The sequence below is a fragment of the Theropithecus gelada genome, chromosome 1 (genome assembly GCF_003255815.1).
Source record: "Theropithecus gelada isolate Dixy chromosome 1, Tgel_1.0, whole genome shotgun sequence".
Lineage (NCBI taxonomy): Eukaryota > Metazoa > Chordata > Mammalia > Primates > Cercopithecidae > Theropithecus > Theropithecus gelada.
Window position 1 is genome coordinate 63,152,070 of NC_037668.1, and position 22,194 is coordinate 63,174,263.

The 22,194-nt window shown below is 40.6% G+C and overlaps 1 protein-coding gene across 1 annotated transcript in view; it reads right to left on the reverse strand.

Annotated features, from left to right (window-relative positions):
- The window catches only part of KIAA0319L (KIAA0319 like), a 127,863-nt gene that overhangs the window by 64,991 nt on the left and 40,678 nt on the right, over window positions 1–22,194 (reverse strand). The window contains exon 3 of the mRNA XM_025386666.1: window positions 8,585–9,108. Coding sequence (XP_025242451.1) covers window positions 8,585–9,108 — 524 coding nt within the window. The remainder of the gene's footprint in view (window positions 1–8,584; window positions 9,109–22,194) is intronic.

Here is a 22,194-nt window from a genome sequence, read left to right on the forward strand (position 1 = left end):
GTGGTGGCTCACGCCTGTAATCCAAGCACTTTGGGAGGCCAAGGCGGGTGGATCACCTGCGGTCAGGAGTTCAAGACCAGCCTGGCCAACATGATGAAACCCTGTCTCTACAAAAATACAAAAAATTAGCTGGATATGATGGCGGGTGCCTGTAATCCCAGCTACTCAGGAGGCTGAGGCAGGAGAATCACTGGAACCCAGGAGGCAGAGGTTGCAGTGAGCCGAGATTGCACCACTGCACTCCAGCCTGGGCAATAAGAGCGAAACTCCATCTTTAAAAAATAAAATAAAATAAAAAAAGAAACTATGAAGTAATACTAAAAATGTTTAGGGGATAATAAAGGGTTGGGTGGAATTTCCTTGAGCAATTTTTTCTAGCACTAGATAGAAATCATAAAAACTAAACCAATTCTGAACAAACCATATGTCATATAATCACTGCCCAGGTGGATACATCTGTTTCTTCTTCAAGAAGTCTTATTCATAATGATGAAAGGTTTCGATTCATATTCTCTTTCTCCATCTCTCCAATTCTCTTCTCCTCTTCCTTCTTCCTTTCTCCTTGCCTCCACTCTGAGGCCACCCTCTCCAAATTAAGTAAGCCAGGCCCAGCAATTAATGACATAATTAAAGATAACAAAACAAAACTCTCCATCACCATCTATTCCATTTTAAGTAGGAATCTGTAAGGCCACACACAGGATGTTCACACTTACCTGGTCACATAATCACAATTCATATAGGGGTTCTCCTTGGTAAGGCACATGCTATCCTAGTATCTACTTAATATTAAATAACAATTTATAAAAATTCAGCTTTCAACACATTTTGATTTGAGACACAATGATATTGAAATAAAAACCCACCACTGTCACTAATAAAAATCCTACCAATGGAAAGGAATGTCTTCCTGAGTAGCAAAGCCAGTGGGGTCTAATGACACACCACATCCCAATTCTCAGCAACTAAAGCTGAGACTGGAGAATATGACAGGGTTTATCTTTATAGAAATTAATTAAAAGTTAGTCTTCTGAGAGTCTCCTTACAGAAAATAAGACCATCCACTAAATGGGAAAGAGAGGGATGACACCTGCAGTGTTAACAAGAGATGGTCAAGTTCTGCCAGTTAGTAAGAAGTTGTTAAGGGACCCACACCAAAATCCCCACCAACTCTTGCTTTGTAAGTGCTACAGACTGAATGTTTGTGTTCTCCCAAAATTCGTATGTTGAAATCTAGCTAACCCCCCTAGTGATGGTATTAGGAGGCAGGGCCTTTGGAAGGTAATTAGGTCATGAAGTTGGAGCCCTTGTGAATGTGATTAGGGCTCTTCGAAAACGGACCAGAGAGAGTTTGTCTTCCTCTTCCACCATGTGAGAACATAGCTAGAATGCAGTGTCTATGCAGACTGGCCCCTCACTAGACACCAAATCGGCCAGCACCTTCAGTTGGGATTTCCCAGCCTCCAAGCAACAGTGAGAAATAAATTTCTGTTGTTTATAAACCACCCAGTTTATGGTATTCTGTTACAGCAGTCTGAATGAATTAAGACAATAAATTAGCTTACAAAGTAGCCAATAAACACAATTTCAAACTCACTGTACACAGCAAAAGCTAGATAAGTAGATTAAAGAATCAGAACTATTAGGAGATTAGAGGAGAAAATGGGTAGTCATGAAGGGAAAAAAAATAAGGAAAGGGTGTTGTGGTCCAAGAACTAACACAACAAAAACAAACAAACAAGTAAAAAAAAAAAAAAAAAAAAAACCTGAAAAACAAACCCAAAACAACAACAAAACATGAAGGGAAACAGCACTGCTTAGGTTTCTGTCATCAGTTTCGAAAGGTTATCCCTCTGTCGCTGCCCACACCCCACACTCTATCTTCTGATAAGAAGTAAGCTCAGGCCTTACATGGAGCCAGCACAAGAGTTCTCAGTAAAAGAAGGCAGCAGACGGCTATCTGGGTGGTTGGCTCATTTATCCTCTAAGTCATTTATTTGTTTCACAGAAAGCCACTGGCTTGCTAAGGGTCAAAATGCCGTGTGTGATTATTGACTGGAAACAGGGAGCTGATGCTGTTAGAGAGAACACGTCAGTCTTCCCAAAGCCAAACCTTACACGTAGGGATACCTAAGTGGACTTTCATTTCCTGCACTCAAATAAAGCACTTTTTTCTCTGCCACATAGCAGGATTGGCAGCAATTAATTGTCAGAACTGCTTAAACTGTACACGTTCTTATAATGTACACAATTAATTGGCTGGACTGCTTATACTGTACACATTCCAGGACCCAGTCAACAAGCCTCTGTGCTCCTCCTGCAAACAATTCAGAGGTTCATGGTGCAGAAAGGGTGCAATACCTACACTAAGCAGGACAGGCTTGTCCCTCTTTAAGCTGAGAAAGGGGAATAAATTGATGACATTCCTTTCTACTTTTGGAATTGCAAAAGGTCCACAACATCTGCCTTTGGATTCAATATATGTATGTTTCCAAAAGAGTGAAAAATGCAGACTGACAATCCAAATGCCTTTGCAGCTCTGCAGGCATTTCAGGCAAGACAAAAGCAATTTATGATATAATTTCTCTCCACTTTGAATGCAGAGCTGCTTGACCTACCTTAGTGAAAACAGCACAAACTAGAAACTGGTGCTGCTAGCCAGTCATCCCTAATTAGAATGAGATCTGCAGTGCATACTTTTCTCTTCCCTTCCCTAGTGCATTAAGCAGAAGTTTGAACTCCCAAGTTCTCTCCGAAAAGAAATGCCAAGGCAATTCTAAACGCACAAGGCAATCTTACCACCTTTCCAGAGCTATACATGGCCTTCAGGGTAAGAAGCTAGCTCCTAAGCCTGATATAGGTCAAATATAACTTATCTGGATCTGAAGATTTCACTTTGCCCCATTTTTTTTTTTTTTTTTTTTTTTAGCAATACTTGCAGTTCTCAATATGTAATGCCAAACTTTGTAATACCTCCATGCAACACTGCATGCAGCAAAAGCCCACTCCCACTCCTGGGGTTCATAGTTCAAATTCAACATTCCTTCCCTCATGTCTACCCACTCTCCATATTAGACCACAAAGGTCTTGAAATCCTATTCACTAGCAGCAACTTCTTGCCACTGCCCACTGATGGTAAACTAGAAGAAAGAACTCTCTATAGCCAACACATCCTCAGGATCTTCCTTCCAGCATACACCTGAATTCTGTAAGACCCAAGTCTGAATTTTCATCATCCTCCAGGAGACTGTCAGATCTAAATCTACCATATTTCTAACTTTACTGGTCCATTTCTAATTTCACTGGTCATAATTATCCTATAGTATGCTGGAGCTATTTTCTTTGCTGCCCCTTCCCGATGTCCTCTGCAAACCAATATTCTTCTACCTCCCTGTAAAATCCTCTTCTCCTTTGCCATCTTGCTGCCACTTCAACTCTCATTGCAGCTAGAATCTCCCAACTAACTCGTCACTCTTCCTATTTTACCAATGACTTTGACATCTGGCTTTCAAAAGTCCTCCTCATCCCAAGTCCTACCTGAACAGTAAGAAAGTTAAGATGACAGGCCAGGTGTGGTGGCTCACGCCTGCAATCCCAGCACTTTGTGAAGCCGAGGCAGGCAGATCACCTGAGGTCAGGAGTTCAATACCAGCCTGACCAACATGGAAAAACCCTGTCTATACTAAAAATACAAAAAATTATCTGGGCGTGATGGCACATGCCTGTAGTACCAGCTACTCAGGAGGCTGAGACAGAAGAATCGCTTCAACCCAGGAGGCGGAGGTTGCAGTGAGCCAAGATCGCGCCATTGCACTCCAGCCTGGGCAATAAGAGCAAAACTCCGTCTCAAAAAAAAAAAAAAAAGGACTGAGTCCAAACAGAATCAGACTGCCTAGATTCAAATCTTGGTTCTACCATATACCTAGCTGTGTTGCCTTGGTCATGTTCCTTAACTTTTTTTTCCTGAATTTCCTCATTTATAAAACAGGAACAGGCGGGTGCAGTGGCTCATGCCTGTAATCCCAGCACTTTGGGAGGCAGAGGCAGGCGGATCACGAGGTCAGGAGATCGAGACCATCCTGGCCAACATGGTGAAACCCATCTCTACTAAAAATACAAAAAAAATTGCTGGGTGTGCTGGCACGCCCCTGTGGTACCAGCTACTCGGGAGGCTGAGGCAGTAAAATCACTTGAACCCGGGAGGCAGAGGTTGCAGTGAGCAGAGATCACGCCACTGCACTCCAGCCTGGCAACAGAGTGAGACTCCGTCTCAAAAAAAAAAAGAAAAAAAAAAAAGTAACAGTAATAGTAATTCACAGCATTTGTTGTATAGATTAAGAGTTAATACATGTAAAGGGTTCTGAACGGTACCTGGCATACAGTAAACACTCAGTAAACAACAGTTAATGCTGCTATCATCATCATCATCATCATGGTCACCATCATCATCATTAAAGACTACCTCAATGTCCACAGGGGTAACTCATTTAACATGTTCTTTGAGCTTGCTTGGTTCTTTGAGCTCCTTGCCTCCAATAAGCTTCTTCTCCACTCTACCCCAGCAACCCTCTTCGACAGCTCACCCTAGATTCCACCATCAGAACTTCTCCACCTCCAAAATCTTAAATTCAAATATTACATACTCTGACCACCACCTCCTATCCTTCCAGCACTCATAATTACCCATTCCTCCTACATGTGCTTCCCATCATGGTAACCTCTAAATGTAAAACTTGTCTACTTCTGTAGCACCTTCCTATCCTTGCCTCTTTCTATACTTTGTCCTACTATCTCTCATCCACTCTTTTTACAACAGCCTCAATTTCCATACCTCATTTTCCTTCTGTACAAACTACCTAGCAAAGTTCCTATCTTGAATGAATCAAATTATCAGGCTTTTCTTGACAGAGCTCCTGAGAGCTACTGAGGAGAATCACACAACTGTAAAGATCAGCACCACAGTTATAAATGCATGGTCTCCATCTTCAAGGCTACCCAGCAATCTTTCTATTTCCCTTACCTAGTTTGCCATCTTCTATCCTTCACAATGGCTATTTTAGATCTTTACCCACTCCCTAAACCTCTGATTTTCCTGTCTATGACCCACTCACCCCAATCTCACCTACCTCTGTTTCTACTCTTCATAAATGATCTATCACACTTAAGAATAAACAGGAATGAGATGAGAACTACAACAATTTCCTTCTACTCAGTATATAAACCCACCCTAGCTGTGTCCTACCCAATCCTTTCTCTCTGTCACAGCGAAGGAGGTATCCTGATTAAGACTAATATTGTACTCTGTGCTCAGTATTCTAACCCTCCTGCCCTATAAGGCAGTGGTTCTCAAAGCATGGTCCCTGGGCAGCAGCATTGGCACACTCCAGGAACGTTTTGGAAATGAAAATTCTCAGAACACACTCCAGACCTACTGAGTCAGAAACTGTGGAGTTGGGGCCCAGCAATCTTTTTTATTTCCATCTCCTCAGGGCAAGAAACAAAGACCAATTTATTTTTAACAAGGCCTCCAAGTGAGTCTGATGCATGCTAAAGTTTGAGAACCACAGCTCTAAGGGATTATTCGTTATTTATCCCTTTTCCTGTCTTTAATCTCTTTTTAGTACAATGGTTCTCTTGCCTGAAGAGCCTTCTATTTTACTAGGCCACATACAGTTGGCCCTTAAACAATACAGGCTTGAGCTGCACAGGTCCACTTATGTGTGAATTTTCTTGTGAATCTGCCACCCGAGACAGTAAGACCAACTACTCCTCTTCCTCAGCCTACTCAACGTGAAGACAACAAGGATGCCTGTAAGATGATCCACTTCCACTTAATGAATACTAAATATATTTTCCCTTGGGATTTTCTTTTTCTTTCTTTCTTTTTTTTTTTTTTTTTGAGACAGAGTCTTGCTCTGTCACCCAGTCTGGAGTGTAGTGGTGCAATCTCAGCTCACTGCAACCTCCACCGCCTGGGTTCAAGCAATTCTCATGCCTCAGCCTCCCAAGTAGCTGGGATTACAGGTGTGTGCCACCTCGCCTGGCTAATTTTTGTGTTTTTAGTAGAGACGGGGTTTCACCATGTTGGCCAGGCTAGTCTTGAACTCCTGACCTCAAGTGATACACCTGCCTCAGCCTACCCCATGCCGGCCCCCTATGATTTTCTTTTCTTTTCTTTTTTTTGAGACAGAGTCTCACTCTGTTGCCCAGGCTGGAGTGCAGTGGCGCAATCTCGGCTCACTGCAAGCTCCACCTCCCAGGTTCACGCCATTCTCCTGCCTCAGCCTCCCGAGTAGCTGGGACTACAGGCGCCTGCCACCACGCCCAGCTAATTTTTTGTATTTTTAGTAAAGATGAGGTTTCACCATGTTAGCCAGGATGGTCTTGATCTCCTGACCTCGTGATCCACCCGCCTTGGCCCCCCAAAGTGCTGGGATTAGAGGCATGAGCCACCGCAACCAGCCGATTTTCTTAATAACATTTTCTTTTCTCTAGTTTACTTTAAGAATACAGTATATAAGGCATATGACATACACAATATGTGCTAATCGATTGCTTATCTTGTTGGTAAGGCTTCCAGTCAACAGTAGGCTTTCAGTAGCTACATTCTGGGGGATTCAGAAGTTTATGCAAATTTTCAACTGCACAAGGGGTTGGCATCCCGTTCCCCACACTGTTCAATGGTCAACTGTATATTCTCGCCCTTTCCAGTCTATTCACCACATAGCCACTATCCAATTATGTCATTCCCTACTTAAAACTCCCTAATGACTTCCCACTGACCTTCAGATAAAAATCAATTATTTTAATAAGGCCTCAAGGTTCTGCATACCTCTCAAGACTTCTCTTTCACCACCAGCTCTCTTTCTCCGTTTGCCCAGCAAGGCCAGTCTCTCTCAATTTCTTGAGCTTGCCATACTCTAGGGCACCTAACACATTTTGAAATTGTTATTTCCTCTGCCTGAAATATTCTTTTTCCCTGTTTCTTTTCCTAATTCCTACTTCAAATCTCAGCTTGAACTTTCCTTCTTTAAAGTGGCCTATCCTGACACCTTAGTTGTTTTAGGTGCCTGTTGGATGCTTTCACAGCACTCTGCATTTACCCTCTCGTTACCCATCAAGCTTATAATTATTTAATTATTAGAAATGTAATATTCCTTGCCAGAGTATAAGCCTTGTTATGGCAGAAATCATATTCATCTTATTTATTGTAATATCCTGAGTACCCAGCTTAGTATAGTACCTTGCAAGTAAATGCACAATGACTATGACTGAGCCTTTACAGACACTGTGGCTCTGTCCAGAATGGATTTTTACCATCATTAACCCCGCCCCAGTACAATCCTACACATCCTTCCAGAAATGTTAAAAATCTCTAAGAAGTCTTACCTGCACATACACACCACTTGCCAGCTCAAGTGAATCACTTCTTTGTGTTCTTACTGTATTGTGTACATAAGTATATTAAAGGAATAATTACACACCACTGTAATACCTATCTTCATGTATCCGTCTCCACTAGATTATAAACTCCCTGAGGGCATGAACCATTCTTATTCACCTTTGTATCTCTAAGGCTTAGAAAAGTACCTGACATTGACAGTAGGTATCCATAAACGTTTATGGGCATATTAAATCTAGGATTGTTCTATAATATTTCACTAAAAAGTTTTTTTCTTATTATTAAATCTGGGTTCCAATTCTAGCTATGATGCATGATCACTGGCAAATTGTTTAACCTCTCTGGGCCTCAGTTTTCTCACCAGGTAAACAGGGCTAATAATACCTACTTGGAAATATTGCTATGAAAATTAAACAAAATGACACAGTGCAACAATTAGTACACAGAGTGCCTGGCATGTGGTAGCCCACTCTGGCTTCAACTTGATAGAGACAACTAGGACAAAACAAATACGAAAATAAGTCACAGCAATCAAGGAAGACTGAGCAGAGAATGAGTCATTCCTTTTAATCATTTTCTCAAGGAGATCAACAATGAAGAAACATAATAAACAGAATAAACTCTACTGGTGGTAGCTCCCTTGGCATATACAGCTTGGTGAGAATTCACTTCAGAGACCTCTTGGCTAATGGCCACATCCTGCTCCACAGCCCAGCAGGTCAGATCTTCATCTGTGGTACCAGGCATGGTTAATTCTGACTGGAATAAATACTACCTCATAAAGAATGTGTTTACAGGCGAGAGATGGAGGAGGAGAACTTGACTGTAACCACATCAATCAACTGTTTTGCAATCTGGCAGAAAACACTGCAGAATGGTTGGTGGATGCTAACAGCCACACAACTATACTTACCTGTAGCCAAGAACCAGCTTAGACTAGATAATGAGCAGCTTTCTGCATTTACCAAAACAATGGTCAGACCTACATAGAATGAACATCTCTAGGATCAAATTACCCTTCGTACATCTGGGCAGCACCAACGAAGCTGACACCAAGCAGCTTTATATATACACTCCTCAGCCTATGAGTACTGCCCGCAAGCATCAGCTTCATTGTTCATGTATACCAAATATAAGAGCAGATTTAACCATTTCTCTGCTCCTTATTCATAGCATGCTTACCTCTGCAGAGCCACTGGTAGTCGGACCACCTAATTCGCTGGAGTCATTCACTTTAGAATGCTGTGTCACTATAGGTGTAACTACTTCACTGGGACTACCTCTCTTCTGAAGCTTCCTGATTAAGCTCTGCTGGTCACTGGAAGATACAGCAGGTCTGAGTGCAGCTCTGGGTGGGCTGTGCCTCCAAGATGCCCAGTTCCAACCTAGCCCCAGAAGATGTGCTACATCATCTTCAGGTAGAAAGCCCAAATCATCTGCAGTGTGGAATTTTTTTAAAAACACCAGCATGGAATTGGAGGAGTGTGTCCTAAAAGCCCGGCAGCTCTGGGGCCTGCTGCAGTCTGCCTGAATGCACATCCCTTCTAGCCACCAAAAGACATGGCAGGCAGAGTCCTGGCAGCAGGCAGCCCAACATGACTGGAGAGAGGGGGTTCCTTCAAGAAGCCAGAGGTGATTTTCTCCCCCAGATCTCAGGCCAACTCCAAATTGTGTCTTCCCCTGCTGGCACCTGCTCTCACTGGCATCTAAAAACAAAGAATGAAAACATTTTCAGATGAAATAAAAACAGAGACTAGTGCTCCATAAAGAGCCCTGAGTACTAACATTTGAGGCTATTTCGAAGACAAGTTTTTAAGAGGGTGAGAAAGCCATCTAGTGAGTGGAGCAAAGGAAGTGAAAGAGAGTGTTTTTTGTCTTCGGATATTTTAGGTTCTAGAAATACTGCTCCACATTCATTAATGGTTCTCTTTCTCAATGAGTTCCTGCCATGGAGACCCTTTACACAGAATTTCAGTTCATAAACAGGAAAAAAAAAAAGAGGTATTCTGATGGAAGCATATGCAGGGAAGTGGCAAGTTGGGAGGAAAGGGGCAGAGTCCCAATACCTGATGATCTCCCACTGACCTCCAAGGTATTTCTCAGGGACAATGTGAGAACTGTGGGACCAGAAGAACAGGTAGCTGAACAAGTGGAATATTTTCCCCAGCAAATTGCCAGCAACACAGACTGAGTACTCTGAACCTCATGCAGGTTATAGGCACATTCATTCTTTAACCAATCATTTGCCAAAGTCAAATGGTTTTGCATATCATAGTATCAGCCAGAGTAGTAGTCAAGATTACCAAAAATTTTAAACACGAGAGCAATTCTGCTAGAAAGAACTTCCTAATGACAAGTCATGTCATGATAAGAAATAATGGAACATAAGCACAACAGTGACATGCTATGGGTAACCTAGATAATCTAGTCCAAAATTCTGGCTAATGCTGCTTATGGATAAACTTTGGACTGTTTTAATTATTTCAGGTATGGCATTGATTTTTCTGAAATAGTATCTCACCTCTGTTTTCTTAGATGAAATCAAAACTTGTTCTAAATGAAAGTGATTATGTGAGTTCATTTTAAAGTACTGGCTCTATAGGTGTCTATTACCAGTTATTGTCAGGATTATATAGAAACAGAGCCAGGGTGAGGCAAGAGAGGTGCCTCAGGCACAACATTTAAGGAGGTGCTCACTTTCAGAGTCATTCCAGTGCAGGGTTGGCTCACAGGACCTTCATAGTGAGTGTCTCTTTAAATTCTGCGCTCTGGGCACCTCTCTCCTTACCCTAGTCCTGGCCCTGGGGTTATAACATAAAATATATGTTAAAATTACATAGAAAAAATATGCAATAGAATCAAAACACTGAAGATATGGATAATCATGTCTGCATGTACACACAACTGAAAAGAGCTCTAACGAAAGCAACTGACAATCAGCCAAAGCCAATCTGACGCCCACAGAACACTTACTAAATATCCAACAGACTAAATGTGGAAACTAATCAACTGAAAGAGAAAAGGAAGATAAAGGCAAGCTTCTAGACTATTGAGTCAGGAGCACTATGGAAGCCAGCACTGGCACCAACCTACCACCAGACCAGGCAATTTAGAAGGCCACAGAAAACAGAACTTCCTTTAAAAAAGATGAAGAAATAGCAACCACGAAAAAAACAATTAAGCTACCAAGAGATACAGAAATACCCCCTCATTTTTATTCACCTTTCCACACAGGCACCAATAGTAAGAATCTTGGTAATAGCTAACTGAGTGAATAGACTTTGTTGAAATCAAATTGTTAGATCAGTAACTACTATTTTTTACCTTTATATCAACTTTCCCTCATTCTTCTCATAATAATTTTCTCATACTTAAGAGGTCAACACAGATGAAAACTATCTGTACTTTTTTGTAAGTTGATATATTATTTAATTTTTAAAAATGCAATGCAACTTCCACTTCTGCTCTTGAAGAAGGAATTGCTATGGGGCTTGCTTTCCCACCATGAGTAACTAGAAAACTAGACAAAATATATAAAGCTACTGTTTTTAGACACTGGACAACATACAGTGCAGGCCTGTGATCCCTGAGAGAAAGGAAACAAACCAGGTGAGCTCTATGAATCCCTTGGCTTTCTGCTGGAGGCATGCTCCAGACTGTGGCACAGGTGAGGAGAAGGCAAGCATAATAGGACAGCTGCTAAATTGGGTGGACAGAGTTCAGGGTGACTGGTAGCTAGAATGTTTTAACAAAGTACCAGAAAGGAGGAAGCTACACAGTGAAAGAGCTCCAGAAATCTGAACAGTAGTCACCTTCAGTTTTGGCTGAACACTGATTTACCAAGGTATAGGTTGAAACTGCATAAGGGAAATTAGAAAATATTTTGAACTGAATGAAAATAACACAATATATAAAAATTTGTGAGATGCAGTTAAAGCAATGTCTAGAAGGACATTCATAATTTTAAATGCTTATTTCATAGAAGAAAAATCTATAAAATCAATGATTTAGAGAGACACATGGAGAAAATGACATGTGATGACAGAGGCAGAGACTGGAGTAATACAGCTGCAAGCCAAGGAAAGCCAAGGATTGACAGAGACCACTAGAAGCTAGGGGGAGGCAAGGAAGGAATTCTACCTCCAGTCTCCAAAGATATCAACCCTTCTAACACCTTGATTTTGGATTTCTAGCCTCCAGAACTATTAGCATACACAGGGTTCTCTGCTTTTATCTGGGAGACAGTTCAGGAGACAGATGGCCCAGATCCAGGGACCATTGACATCTGGGGATGTGGCTGTGGCCTGTACCCAGGTTGAACGGGGATACTCTAATACACTTAACAGGATGTGTACAGCCATGTGATGCTGGAAACTATGGGAATCTTATGTCTGTGGGCTTCTCTCTTTCAAATCAAAACTAATCATCCAACTGCAGCAAGGAGTAGAGCCTGGATGGAGGCGTCAGAATTGCATCAGGTACCTCTGCAGTCCCAGAGAACTGGTTTGAAACAAAGATCTTAACTCTAAAGCAAAATACTCTGACGTTCTGCAAGAGCAAACAAAAAGCATCATGATAGAAAGAGGCCTGGATTGAGAGGGAGGAGGCTCCACAGAGACGCAGTGCTATAAATGCAAAGAATGTGGGAAAGTACAATTTGAATACAACTCTTCCTCTTTTTAGCCACCAGAGCAATCATACTAGTGAGAAACCACATAAATATAAAGAATGTGGAATAGTCTTTATGAGCAGACTATCCCACTATCACCCCTTTCAAATCATCATAAACTCACATAGGCGAGCAACTTTATAGATGTATTGAATGTGGCAAATTCCTCAAGCACTCAACATTTACTAATCATCAGAGAATTTATTCTAGAGAGAAATACCATAAATGCAATAAATGTGAAAAAGCTTTCAGAAAAAAACTGTCCTTTCTTTTTTTTTTTTTTTTTGAGATGGAGTCTCGCTTTGTCGCCCAGGCTGGAGTGCAGTGGCACGATCTCGGCTCATTGCAAGCTCCGCCTCCTGGGTTCAGGCCATTCTCCTGCCTCAGCCTCCGAGTAGCTGGGACTACAGGCACGCACCACCACGCCAGGCTAATTTTTTTGTATTTTTAGTAGAGACGGGGTTTCACCGTGTTAGCCAGGATGGTCTCGATCTCCTGATCTTGTGATCTGCCTGCCTTGGCCTCCCAAAGTGCTGGGATTACAGGCGTGAGCCACCGCGCCCGGCTTTTTTTTTTTTTTTTTTTTTTTGAGAGGGAGTCTCTGTCACTGCAGAGCAAGGCGTGAGCCACCACGCGTAGGCAAAACTGTCCTTTCAAGTCATCAGAGAATTCATACAGTCAGGAACTCTACAAACATGACTGTGGGAAACTTTGTTCAGAAGGCAGTCCTTACTCATCAGGAGAGAAAACACAGTAGAGATAAGCCTTTTAGAAACACACATTTATTTATTTAGAGACAGGGTCCCGTTCTATTGCCCAGGCTGGAGTGCAGTGGCACATCACAGCTCAGTGCAGCCTTGACCTTCGGGCTCAAGCAATCCTCCTGCCTCAGCCTCCCAAGATGCTAGGACTACAGGTGAGCATCACCATGTCTAGCTAATTTTTTTAACTTTTTGTCAGAGATGGGGTCTCCCTGTGTTTCCCAGGCTGCTCTTGAACTCCTAGGCTCAAGCAATCCCCGGACCTTCGCTTCCCAAAGTGTTGGGATTACAGGTGTGAGTCACCACGCCTGGCTGAGAAAAGCCTTTTAAATGTAAGGAATGTGGGAAAGCTTTCAGAGATAACTCAACTGTGTTGGAGCAGCAGAAAAACCATCTTTGTGAAAAAGTACATTGGTGTAATAAATACAGAAAAGCCTTTAGTAACAGTTTGACTCTTATTAGTCATCAAAGATTTCATACAGGAGAGAAACTCTATCACCATATTAAATGTGAAATATTTCTCAGGTATAGAAAGATGTGCTGGGCAAATCTCCTTTGCTGGGCATCAGAAAACTCATAGTGGAAATAAACCCTATCAGGACAATGACTGTAGGAAAGCCTTTACAAGGAGATCAACTCTTACTGCACATCAAGGAATTCATACTGGGGGGAAAACAACAAAAAACAAAAAACCTTTCACTATAAGAAATATGGGAAAGCTTTCAGGTACAGCCAAGGCCTTGCTGAAAATCAGAAAATCCATCTTATGAATGTAAGGAATGTGGGAAGCTTTTCCCCAAAGTTCAGCCCTTAAACAACATAAGAAAATTTATAACAAAGTCATCAAGCCAGGCATGGTGGCTCATGCCTATAATACCAGGACTTTGGTAAGATGAGGTGGGAGGACTACTTGAGCCCAGGAGTTCAAGACCAGACTGGGCAACACAGTGAGACCCCATCTCTATAAAAGATAAAAATTAAAAATTTTAAAAAGAATGAATCATGAAATGTAGTTAGTGTGGTAAACATGCAAAAGTAGTTTATTTCTTCTGACATCAAAGAGGAGATATTTAATAAGTGCACCTCTATCTAGAAACCTTCTCACTTGTAAGAATGTTCACCATAATATGGTTTCTATTAGTGAAACAGCTGAAGAATCTAAATGTCTGTCAATATGGAAATAGTTACTATAGAATACTATGTACCATTTGAAAGAAATGGCATAGAATTTTATATAGTCATAGAAATATCCCCCTTGATGACTTAAGTGAAAAACACAAGTTGCAGAAAATCTATATATTATGTTCTTATTTATATTTTTAACAATGAAGCTATTTTTGTTTGTCTACGTATATTACCTGGATTCAAAAAGATCTAAGCCAGGTGTGGTGGCTCATGCCTGTAATCCCAGCACTTTGGGAGGCTGAGGCGGATGGATCACTTGAGGTTAGGAGTTCAAGACCAGCCTGTCCAACATGGTAAAACTCCGTCTCTACCAAAAATACAAAAATTAGCCAGGTGTGGTGGTGCACATCTGTAATCCCAGCTACTCAGGAGGTTGAGGCAGGAGAATTGCTGGAAATGGGAGGGGGAGGTTGCAGTGAGCCAAGATCATGCCACTGCACTCCAGCCTGGGCAATAGAGCAAGACTCTGTCTCGAAAAAATAAATAAAATAAAATAAAAAGATCTGGAAAAATAAAAGACAAACTTTGACCAAAAAAAAAAAAAAAAATTCAATGATCTTTGCTTCCATCATAACATCTGGGAAAAAAAAGAGTAAAGTAAACCCCAAAGTAAGTAAAGGAAAGAAATGATAAAGATAAGAGTAATCAAACAAAAAACAATAGAGAAAAATCAATGAAACAAAAATCTGGTTGTTCAAAAGATCAGTAAAGCTGATAAAGTTCTAGTCCGACTGACCACAGGAAAAAAAAAGGAGCAGTCAAGTTACCAGAATCAAGAATGAAAGAAGGGGCCAGGTGCAGCGGCTCATGCCTGTCATCCCAGCCTTTGGGAGGCCAAGGCAGGCAGATCACTTGAGGTCAGGAGTTCAAGACGAGCCTGGCCAACATGGTGAAACCCCACCTCTACTAAAAATACAAAAATTAACTGGGCATGGTGGTGTGTGCCTGTAATTCCAGCTACTTGGGAGGCTGAGGCAGGAGAATTGCTTGAACCCAGGAGGTGGAGGTTGCAGTGAGCCGAGATCACACCACTGTACTCTAGCCTGGGTAACAGGATGAGACTCCATCTCAAAAAAAAAAAAAAGAATGAAAGAAGGGATATTACTACAGATTCAATAAACCAGGGGCATATAGACCAGGGACCAATTTAGACTGCTGCCTGTTTTTGTAAATAAATTTTTTATTGGAACTCATTTATGTATGTGTTATCTATAGTTGCCTTTGCTCTACCATGGCAGAGTTAAGTAGTTGTAATACAACTTACAGCCCACAAAGCCTAAAATATTTACTATCTGGCCCTTTAAGAAAAAGCTTGCCAACCTCTAGTCTAAGAGAATGTACCTTTGTTTGATTCACTATTTACTACTGAGTAGAGCCTAAATTTAGATGTTAATGTATAGAATATTGATAAGTTATAAATGATTTTGATTTTTATATATATATCATATACATATATATATTTTTTTTCTGTCCTGTATAAAATATAACCTCTGGCTGCACAGGATGGCTCACTCCCATACACTTTGGAAAGCTGAGACAGGAGAATTGTTTGAGCTCAGAAGTTTGAGACCAGCCCGGGCAACATAGCAAGACCTCGTCTTTACCAAAAACTTAAAAAATCAGCCAGGTGTGGCGGTGTGCACTTGCAGTCCCAGCTACTCAGGAGGCTGAGGCAATAGGATTGCTTGAGCTTGGGAGATACTGGCTGCATTAAGCTATGATGATGCCATCACACTCCAGCCTGGGAGACAGTAAGATCCTGTCTCAAAAAACTAAAACAAAACAAAAATAATATACATAACTTCCAATGTTTTAGTTTCAGTGCTCTGTAAGATATTAATATTTCACATCTAATTTACAAACTTATTTCATCATTCTTTTCCTGACTGACAACATAAATTTGTGTTTCTCAAAAGCAGTTTTATTGCCCACTGATTCCCTCATTCATGAGTTAAATCTCGGACAAACATTTCCTTTATATTTGTGAGAGTGATGTCTTTAACATTTTGAAATTTATATACTCAAACACACAAGGTTCACATTCACTTACAGAGGCCACAAAACATAGAATTCCCAAATTTCAGGGAAAGAAAGATTTTTAAAATATATTTAGTTCAATTCCCATCTGGAGCTAAAATCCCCTCTAAAACAATTCAAAGTATTTTCCAGTCTTTTAAATTACCTCCTATAGTTGAGAATTCATTAACAAAGCAGGCCATTCTACCTTTGTATATTCTATTCTATTAGTTCTTCCTGGGGTAATGGTTAAGTGAATTATGGCATAGCAACTTAACAACTATCATTAAAAGATCATTATAAAGACCAGGTAGCAAGATGGAAAATTGTTTACAATGTAACCCTAAGAGTAAAAAGCTAAATATAAAAGTGCACACATAGTCGGGTTAACAACCAAAATGTCTATAAATGGGCAAGAGATGAAAGTAAACATACACGAAATCAACAGACATTTACTGTGTTAGAAAGTATGATCGATGCTAGAGATAAAAAACACTTACAGGCCGGGCACGGTGGCTCAAGCCTGTAATCCCAGCACTTCGGGAGGCCGAGACGGGCAGATCACAAGGTCAGGAGATCAAGACCATCCTGGCTAACAAGGTGAAACCCCGTCTCTACTAAAAAAATACAAAAAATTAGCCAGGTGTGGTGGCGGGCGCCTGTAGTCCCAGCTACTCGGGAGGCTGAGGCAGGAGAACGGCGTGAACCCGAGAGGCGGAGCTTGCAGTGAGCTGAGATCTGGTCACTGCACTCCAGCCTGGGCAACAGAACGAGACTCCATCTCAAGAAAAAAAAAAAAAAAACACTTACAAAATGGGCTAAATGCCCCCACTTAAAAGGCACAAAGTGGCAACCTGGATAAAAAAGACCCAGTGGCATTCTGTTTTCTCTCTTCTTACCGATAAGGATGAGGGACACATGACACTCATTGGCTCAAAATAAAGGGATGGAGGAAAGTCTACCAAGCAAATGGAAAACCAAAAAAAGTAGGAGTTGCAATCCTAATTTCAGACAAAACAGATTTTAAACCAACAAAGATCAAAAAAGACAAAGAAAGGCATTACAAAATGGTAAAGGGTTCAATTCAACAAGAAAACCTAACCATCCTAAATATATATGGACCCAACACAGGAGCACCCAGATTCATAGAGCAAGTTCTTAGCAACCTACAAAGAAACGTAGACTCCCACACAATAATAGTGGGAGAAGTAAACACTCCACTGATAGTATTAGACAGATCATTGAGGCAGAAAATTAATAAAGATATTCAGGACCTGACCTCAACATTGGATCAAAGGGATCCAACAGACCTCTACAGAACTCTTCAACCAAAAACAAGAGAATATACATTCCTCTCATAGACAAATGGCATACTCTAAAATTGACCACATAATTGGATATAAAATAATCCTCAGCAAATGCAAAAGAACCAAAATTAAGGCCAGGCGTGGTGGCTCACACCTGTAATCCCAACACTTTGGGAGGCCGAGGAGGGCAGATCACCTGAGGTCAGGAATTCGAGGCCAGCCTGGCCAATATGGTGTAACCCTGTCTCTATTAAAAATACAAAATTAGCCGGGCATGGTGGCACACACCTGTAATCCCAGCTACTCGGGAGGTTGAGACAGGAGAATTCCTTGAACCTGGGAGGCAGAGGTTGCAGTGAGCCGAGATTGTGCCATTGCACTCCAGCCTGGGCAAAAAGAGTGAAACTCCGTCTCCACACACACAAAAAAAAAGGAAAGAACCAAAATTATACCAAACACCCTCTTAGACCACAACACAATGAAAACAGAAGTCAAAACTAAGAAAATCACTCAAAACCATGCAATTACATGAAAATTAAACAACATGCTCCTGAATGACTTTTGGGTAAGTAATGAAATTAAGGCACAAATCAAGAAGTTATTTGAAACTAATGAGAACAAAGATACAACATACCAGAATCTTTGGGACACAGCTAAGGCAGTGTTAAAAGGGAAGTTCATAGCACTAAATACCCACATCAAAAGGTTAGAAAGATCTCAAATTAATAACCTAACATCACAACTAAAGAGAAGCAAGAACAAATCAAACCCAAACCTAGTAGAAGACAAGAAATAACCAAAATTGGAGCTGAATTGAAGGAAACCAAGACACAAAAAAAACATTCAAAAGATCAACAAATCCAGGAGTTGGTTTTTTGAAAAATTTAATAAGATAGGCCACTAACTAATAAAGAAGAAAAAGAGAGGATATCCAAATAAACACAATTAGAAATGATGAAGAGGATGCTATCACTGACCCCACAGAAATAAAAATAACCATCAGAAGCTACTATGAACACTTCTATGCATACAAACTAGAAAACCTGGAAGAGATGGATAAATTCCTGGACACATACACCCTCCCAAGATTGAACCAAGAAGAAACTGATTCGCTGAACAGACCAATAATGAACTCTAAAACTGAATCAGTAATAAATAGCCTACCAACCAAAAAAAGCCCAAGACCAGATGGATTCACAGCTGAATTCTACGAGACGTACAAAGAAGAGCTGGTACCTTCCTACTAAAACTATTCCAAAAAATTGAAGAGGAGGAACTTCTCCCCAGCTCAATCTATGAGGCCAGCATCATCCTGATACCAAAACTGGGCAAAGACACAACTAAGAAAGAAAACCTCAGGCCAATATCCTTGGTGAATATCAATGCAAAAATCCTCAACAAAATACTTGCAAACTGAATCCAGCAGCACATCAAAAAGCTATTCCACCACAATCAAGTGGGCTTCATCCCCAGGAAGCAAGTTTGGGTCAACATACACAAATAATAAATGTGATTCATCACATAAAAAGAACTAAAGACAAAAACCACATGATTATCTCAATAGGTACAGAAAAGGCTTTCTATAAAATTCAGCATCCCTTCATGTTAAAAACTCTCAATAAACTAGATATGGAAGGAACATAACTCAAAGTAATAAGAACCATTTATGACAAACCCACAACCAACAAACATCATACTGAATGGGCAAAAGCTGGAAGTATTCCCTTTGAAAACCAGCACAAGACCAGGATTCCCTCTTTTACCAATCTTATTCAACACAGTATTAGAAATCCTAGCCATAGCAATCAGGCAAGAGAAAGAAAGGGCATCCAAATAGGAGGAGAGGAAGTCCAACTATTCCTGTTTGCATTCAACATGATTCTATATCTAGAAAACCCCATAGTCTTGGCCCAAAAGCTCCTTCAAATGATAAACAACTTCAGCAAAGTTTCAGGAGACAAAATCAGTGTACAAAAATCACTAGCATTCCTACACACCAACACCCCCCAAGCCAAGAGCCAAATCAGGAAGGCAATCCCATTTGCAATTGCCACAAAAAGAATAAAATACCTAGGAATACATGTATTCCAGAGAGAGAGGAGAAAGAGCTCTACAATGAAAATTATAAAACACTGCTGAAAAAAATCAAAGAAGACACAAATAAATGGAAAAACATGCCATGCTCATGAACAGGAAGAATCAATATCATTAAAATGGTCACACTAGCCAAATCAATTTACAGACTCAATGCCATTCCTATCAAACTATCAACGACATTCTTCACAGAACTAGAAAAAAAAAAAAAAAACTATTTTAAAATTCATTATGGAACCAAAAAAGAGCCCAAATAGCCCAGACAATGCTAAGCCAAAAGACCAGTGCTGGTGGCACCAGGTTACCCGACTTCTAACTATACTACAGGGCTACAGCAACCAAAACAGCATGGTAATGGTACAAAAATTGGCACATAGACCAATGGAACAAAATAGGCCAGAAACAAAGCCAGAAACAAAGCCACACACCTACGAACATCTAAGTTTTGACAAAGCTGACAAAAACAAGCAATGAGGAAAAGACAGCTTACTCAATAAATGGTGCTAGGATAACTGGCTAGCCATATGCAAAAGATTAAAGCTGGACCCCTTCCTTATACCATACGCAAAAAATCAAATCAAGATGGATTAAAGACCTAAATGTAAAACCCAAAACTATAAAAACCCTGGAAGACAATGACAACCTAGGCAATACCGCCCTAGGAACATAGAAACAAAGATTTCATGACAAAGACACCAAAAGCAATCACGACAAAAGCCAAAATTGAGAAATAGGATCTAATTAAACTTAAGAGCTTCTGCACAGCAAAAGAAACTATCAACAGAGTAAAGAAACAATCTACAGAATGGGAGAAAATATTTGCAAACTATGCATCTAACAAAAGTCTAATATCCAGCATTTATAAGGAACTTAAATTTACAAGAAAAAAACCACCTCAATAAAAAGTGGGCAAAGGACATGAACACACACTTTTCAAAAGAAGACATAAAGGCAACCAACAAGAATATTTTAAAAAGTTCAATATCACTGATCATTAGAGAAATGCAAAGCAAAACCACAGTGAGATACTATCTCACACCAGTCAGAATGGCTATTATCAAAAAGCCAAAAAATAACAGATGCTGGCAAGATTGCGGAGAAAAGGAACATTTATACACTGGTGGGAGTATAAATTAGTTCAACCATTGTGGAAAGCAGTATGCAATTCCTCAAAGAACTAAAAGCAGAACTACCATCAGCTCAACAATCCTATTACTGGGTACACACCCAAAGGAACAGAAATCGTTCTACCATAAGACACATGCATGTGAATGTTCATTACAGCACTATTCACAATAGCAAAGACATGGAATCAACCTAAATGTTCATCAATGACAGATTGGATAAAGAAAATGTGGTACAAATGCAACATGGAATACTATGCAGCCATAAAAAAAAGAGATCATATCTTTTGCAGGAACACGGATAGACCTGGAGGCTATTATCTTTAGCAAACTACGCAGGAACAGAAAACCAAATACTCCATGTTCTCACTTATAAGTGGGAGCTAAATGATGAGAACTCAAGAACACAAAGAAGGGAATAACAGACTCTGGAATCTACTTGAGGACAGAGGGTGAGAGGAGGGAGAGGAGCAGGAAAAAATAACTATTGGGTACTAGGCTTAATACCTAGGTGATGAAATAATCTGTATAACAAACCCCTGTGACATGAGTTTACTTATATAACAAACCTTCAGATGTGCCCCGAACCTAAAATAAAAGTTTAAAAATTGGCCGGGCAGTGGCTCACGCCTGTAATCCCAGCATTTTGGGAGGCCGAGGCGGGCAGATTACTTGAGGTTAGGAGTTTGAGACCAGCCTGGCCAACATGGTGAAACCTCGTCTCTACTAAAAACACAAAAACTAGCCGGGCATGGTGGTGGGCACCTGTAACTCGGGAGGCTGAGGCAGGAGAATTGCTTGAACCCAGGAGGCAGAGGTTGCAGTGAACCATGATCATGCCATTGCACTCCAGCCCGGGTGACAGAGCAAAAAAAAAAAAAAAAAAAAAAAAAAGGCTTGCTTGCTCAAATTCTCCTTACAGTTTGACTAATGTCAGAGGATGATGAGTTATGGGGCTATTTCTTACTTAAAATGAATTATGTGGCATATTTGGTATAGCCCATCTGAATGCCCTAAAATTATCTCCATTTAACAGATAGACAGGTATAAACCAGGCAAATCTGGTGTCCTTGGGAATGTGAAATTTTGAGAGGAAAATAAATCAATACAGGTAGGAGGTAGAAACTAGAATACCCAAACAAAGGCCCAGAGGCTTAGAAAGAACATGCTAAGAATTAAAAGTGATTGTAAGCTATATCTGTTTTTAAAAAATAAAAGTGATTCAGCACAGTGAACTATAGTTTTTTTTTCCCCCTCTATATAACTTCAACCATATGATGGCTTCTAATTCTATGTAAACTTCCACTGCTCTCAAATGTGGATCCACATTTCCAGCCCAGGCTGCTTCCCTGCTGCCTTTCAGTGACAATTAAAACACCCTAATTCTTTATCTTCCTGTTACAAGAAATAAAAGTAAAACCACTTAACAGAGCAGACCTTGATTATACGGTGCTTAGGAGACCTTCCTGAACCTCACACAGTGGCCTTCAAAATTCTGTGTAGCATGGCCTGACCTCTGTCTCCAGACTCATCTCTTATCAGTCTCCAGACCAGGATCTATGTGCTCAAACCAGACCAGTGAAAAGATATCTTTTCAAAGTTCTTTTAAAGAAGAACTTTGCTCTCTCTTTCTTCC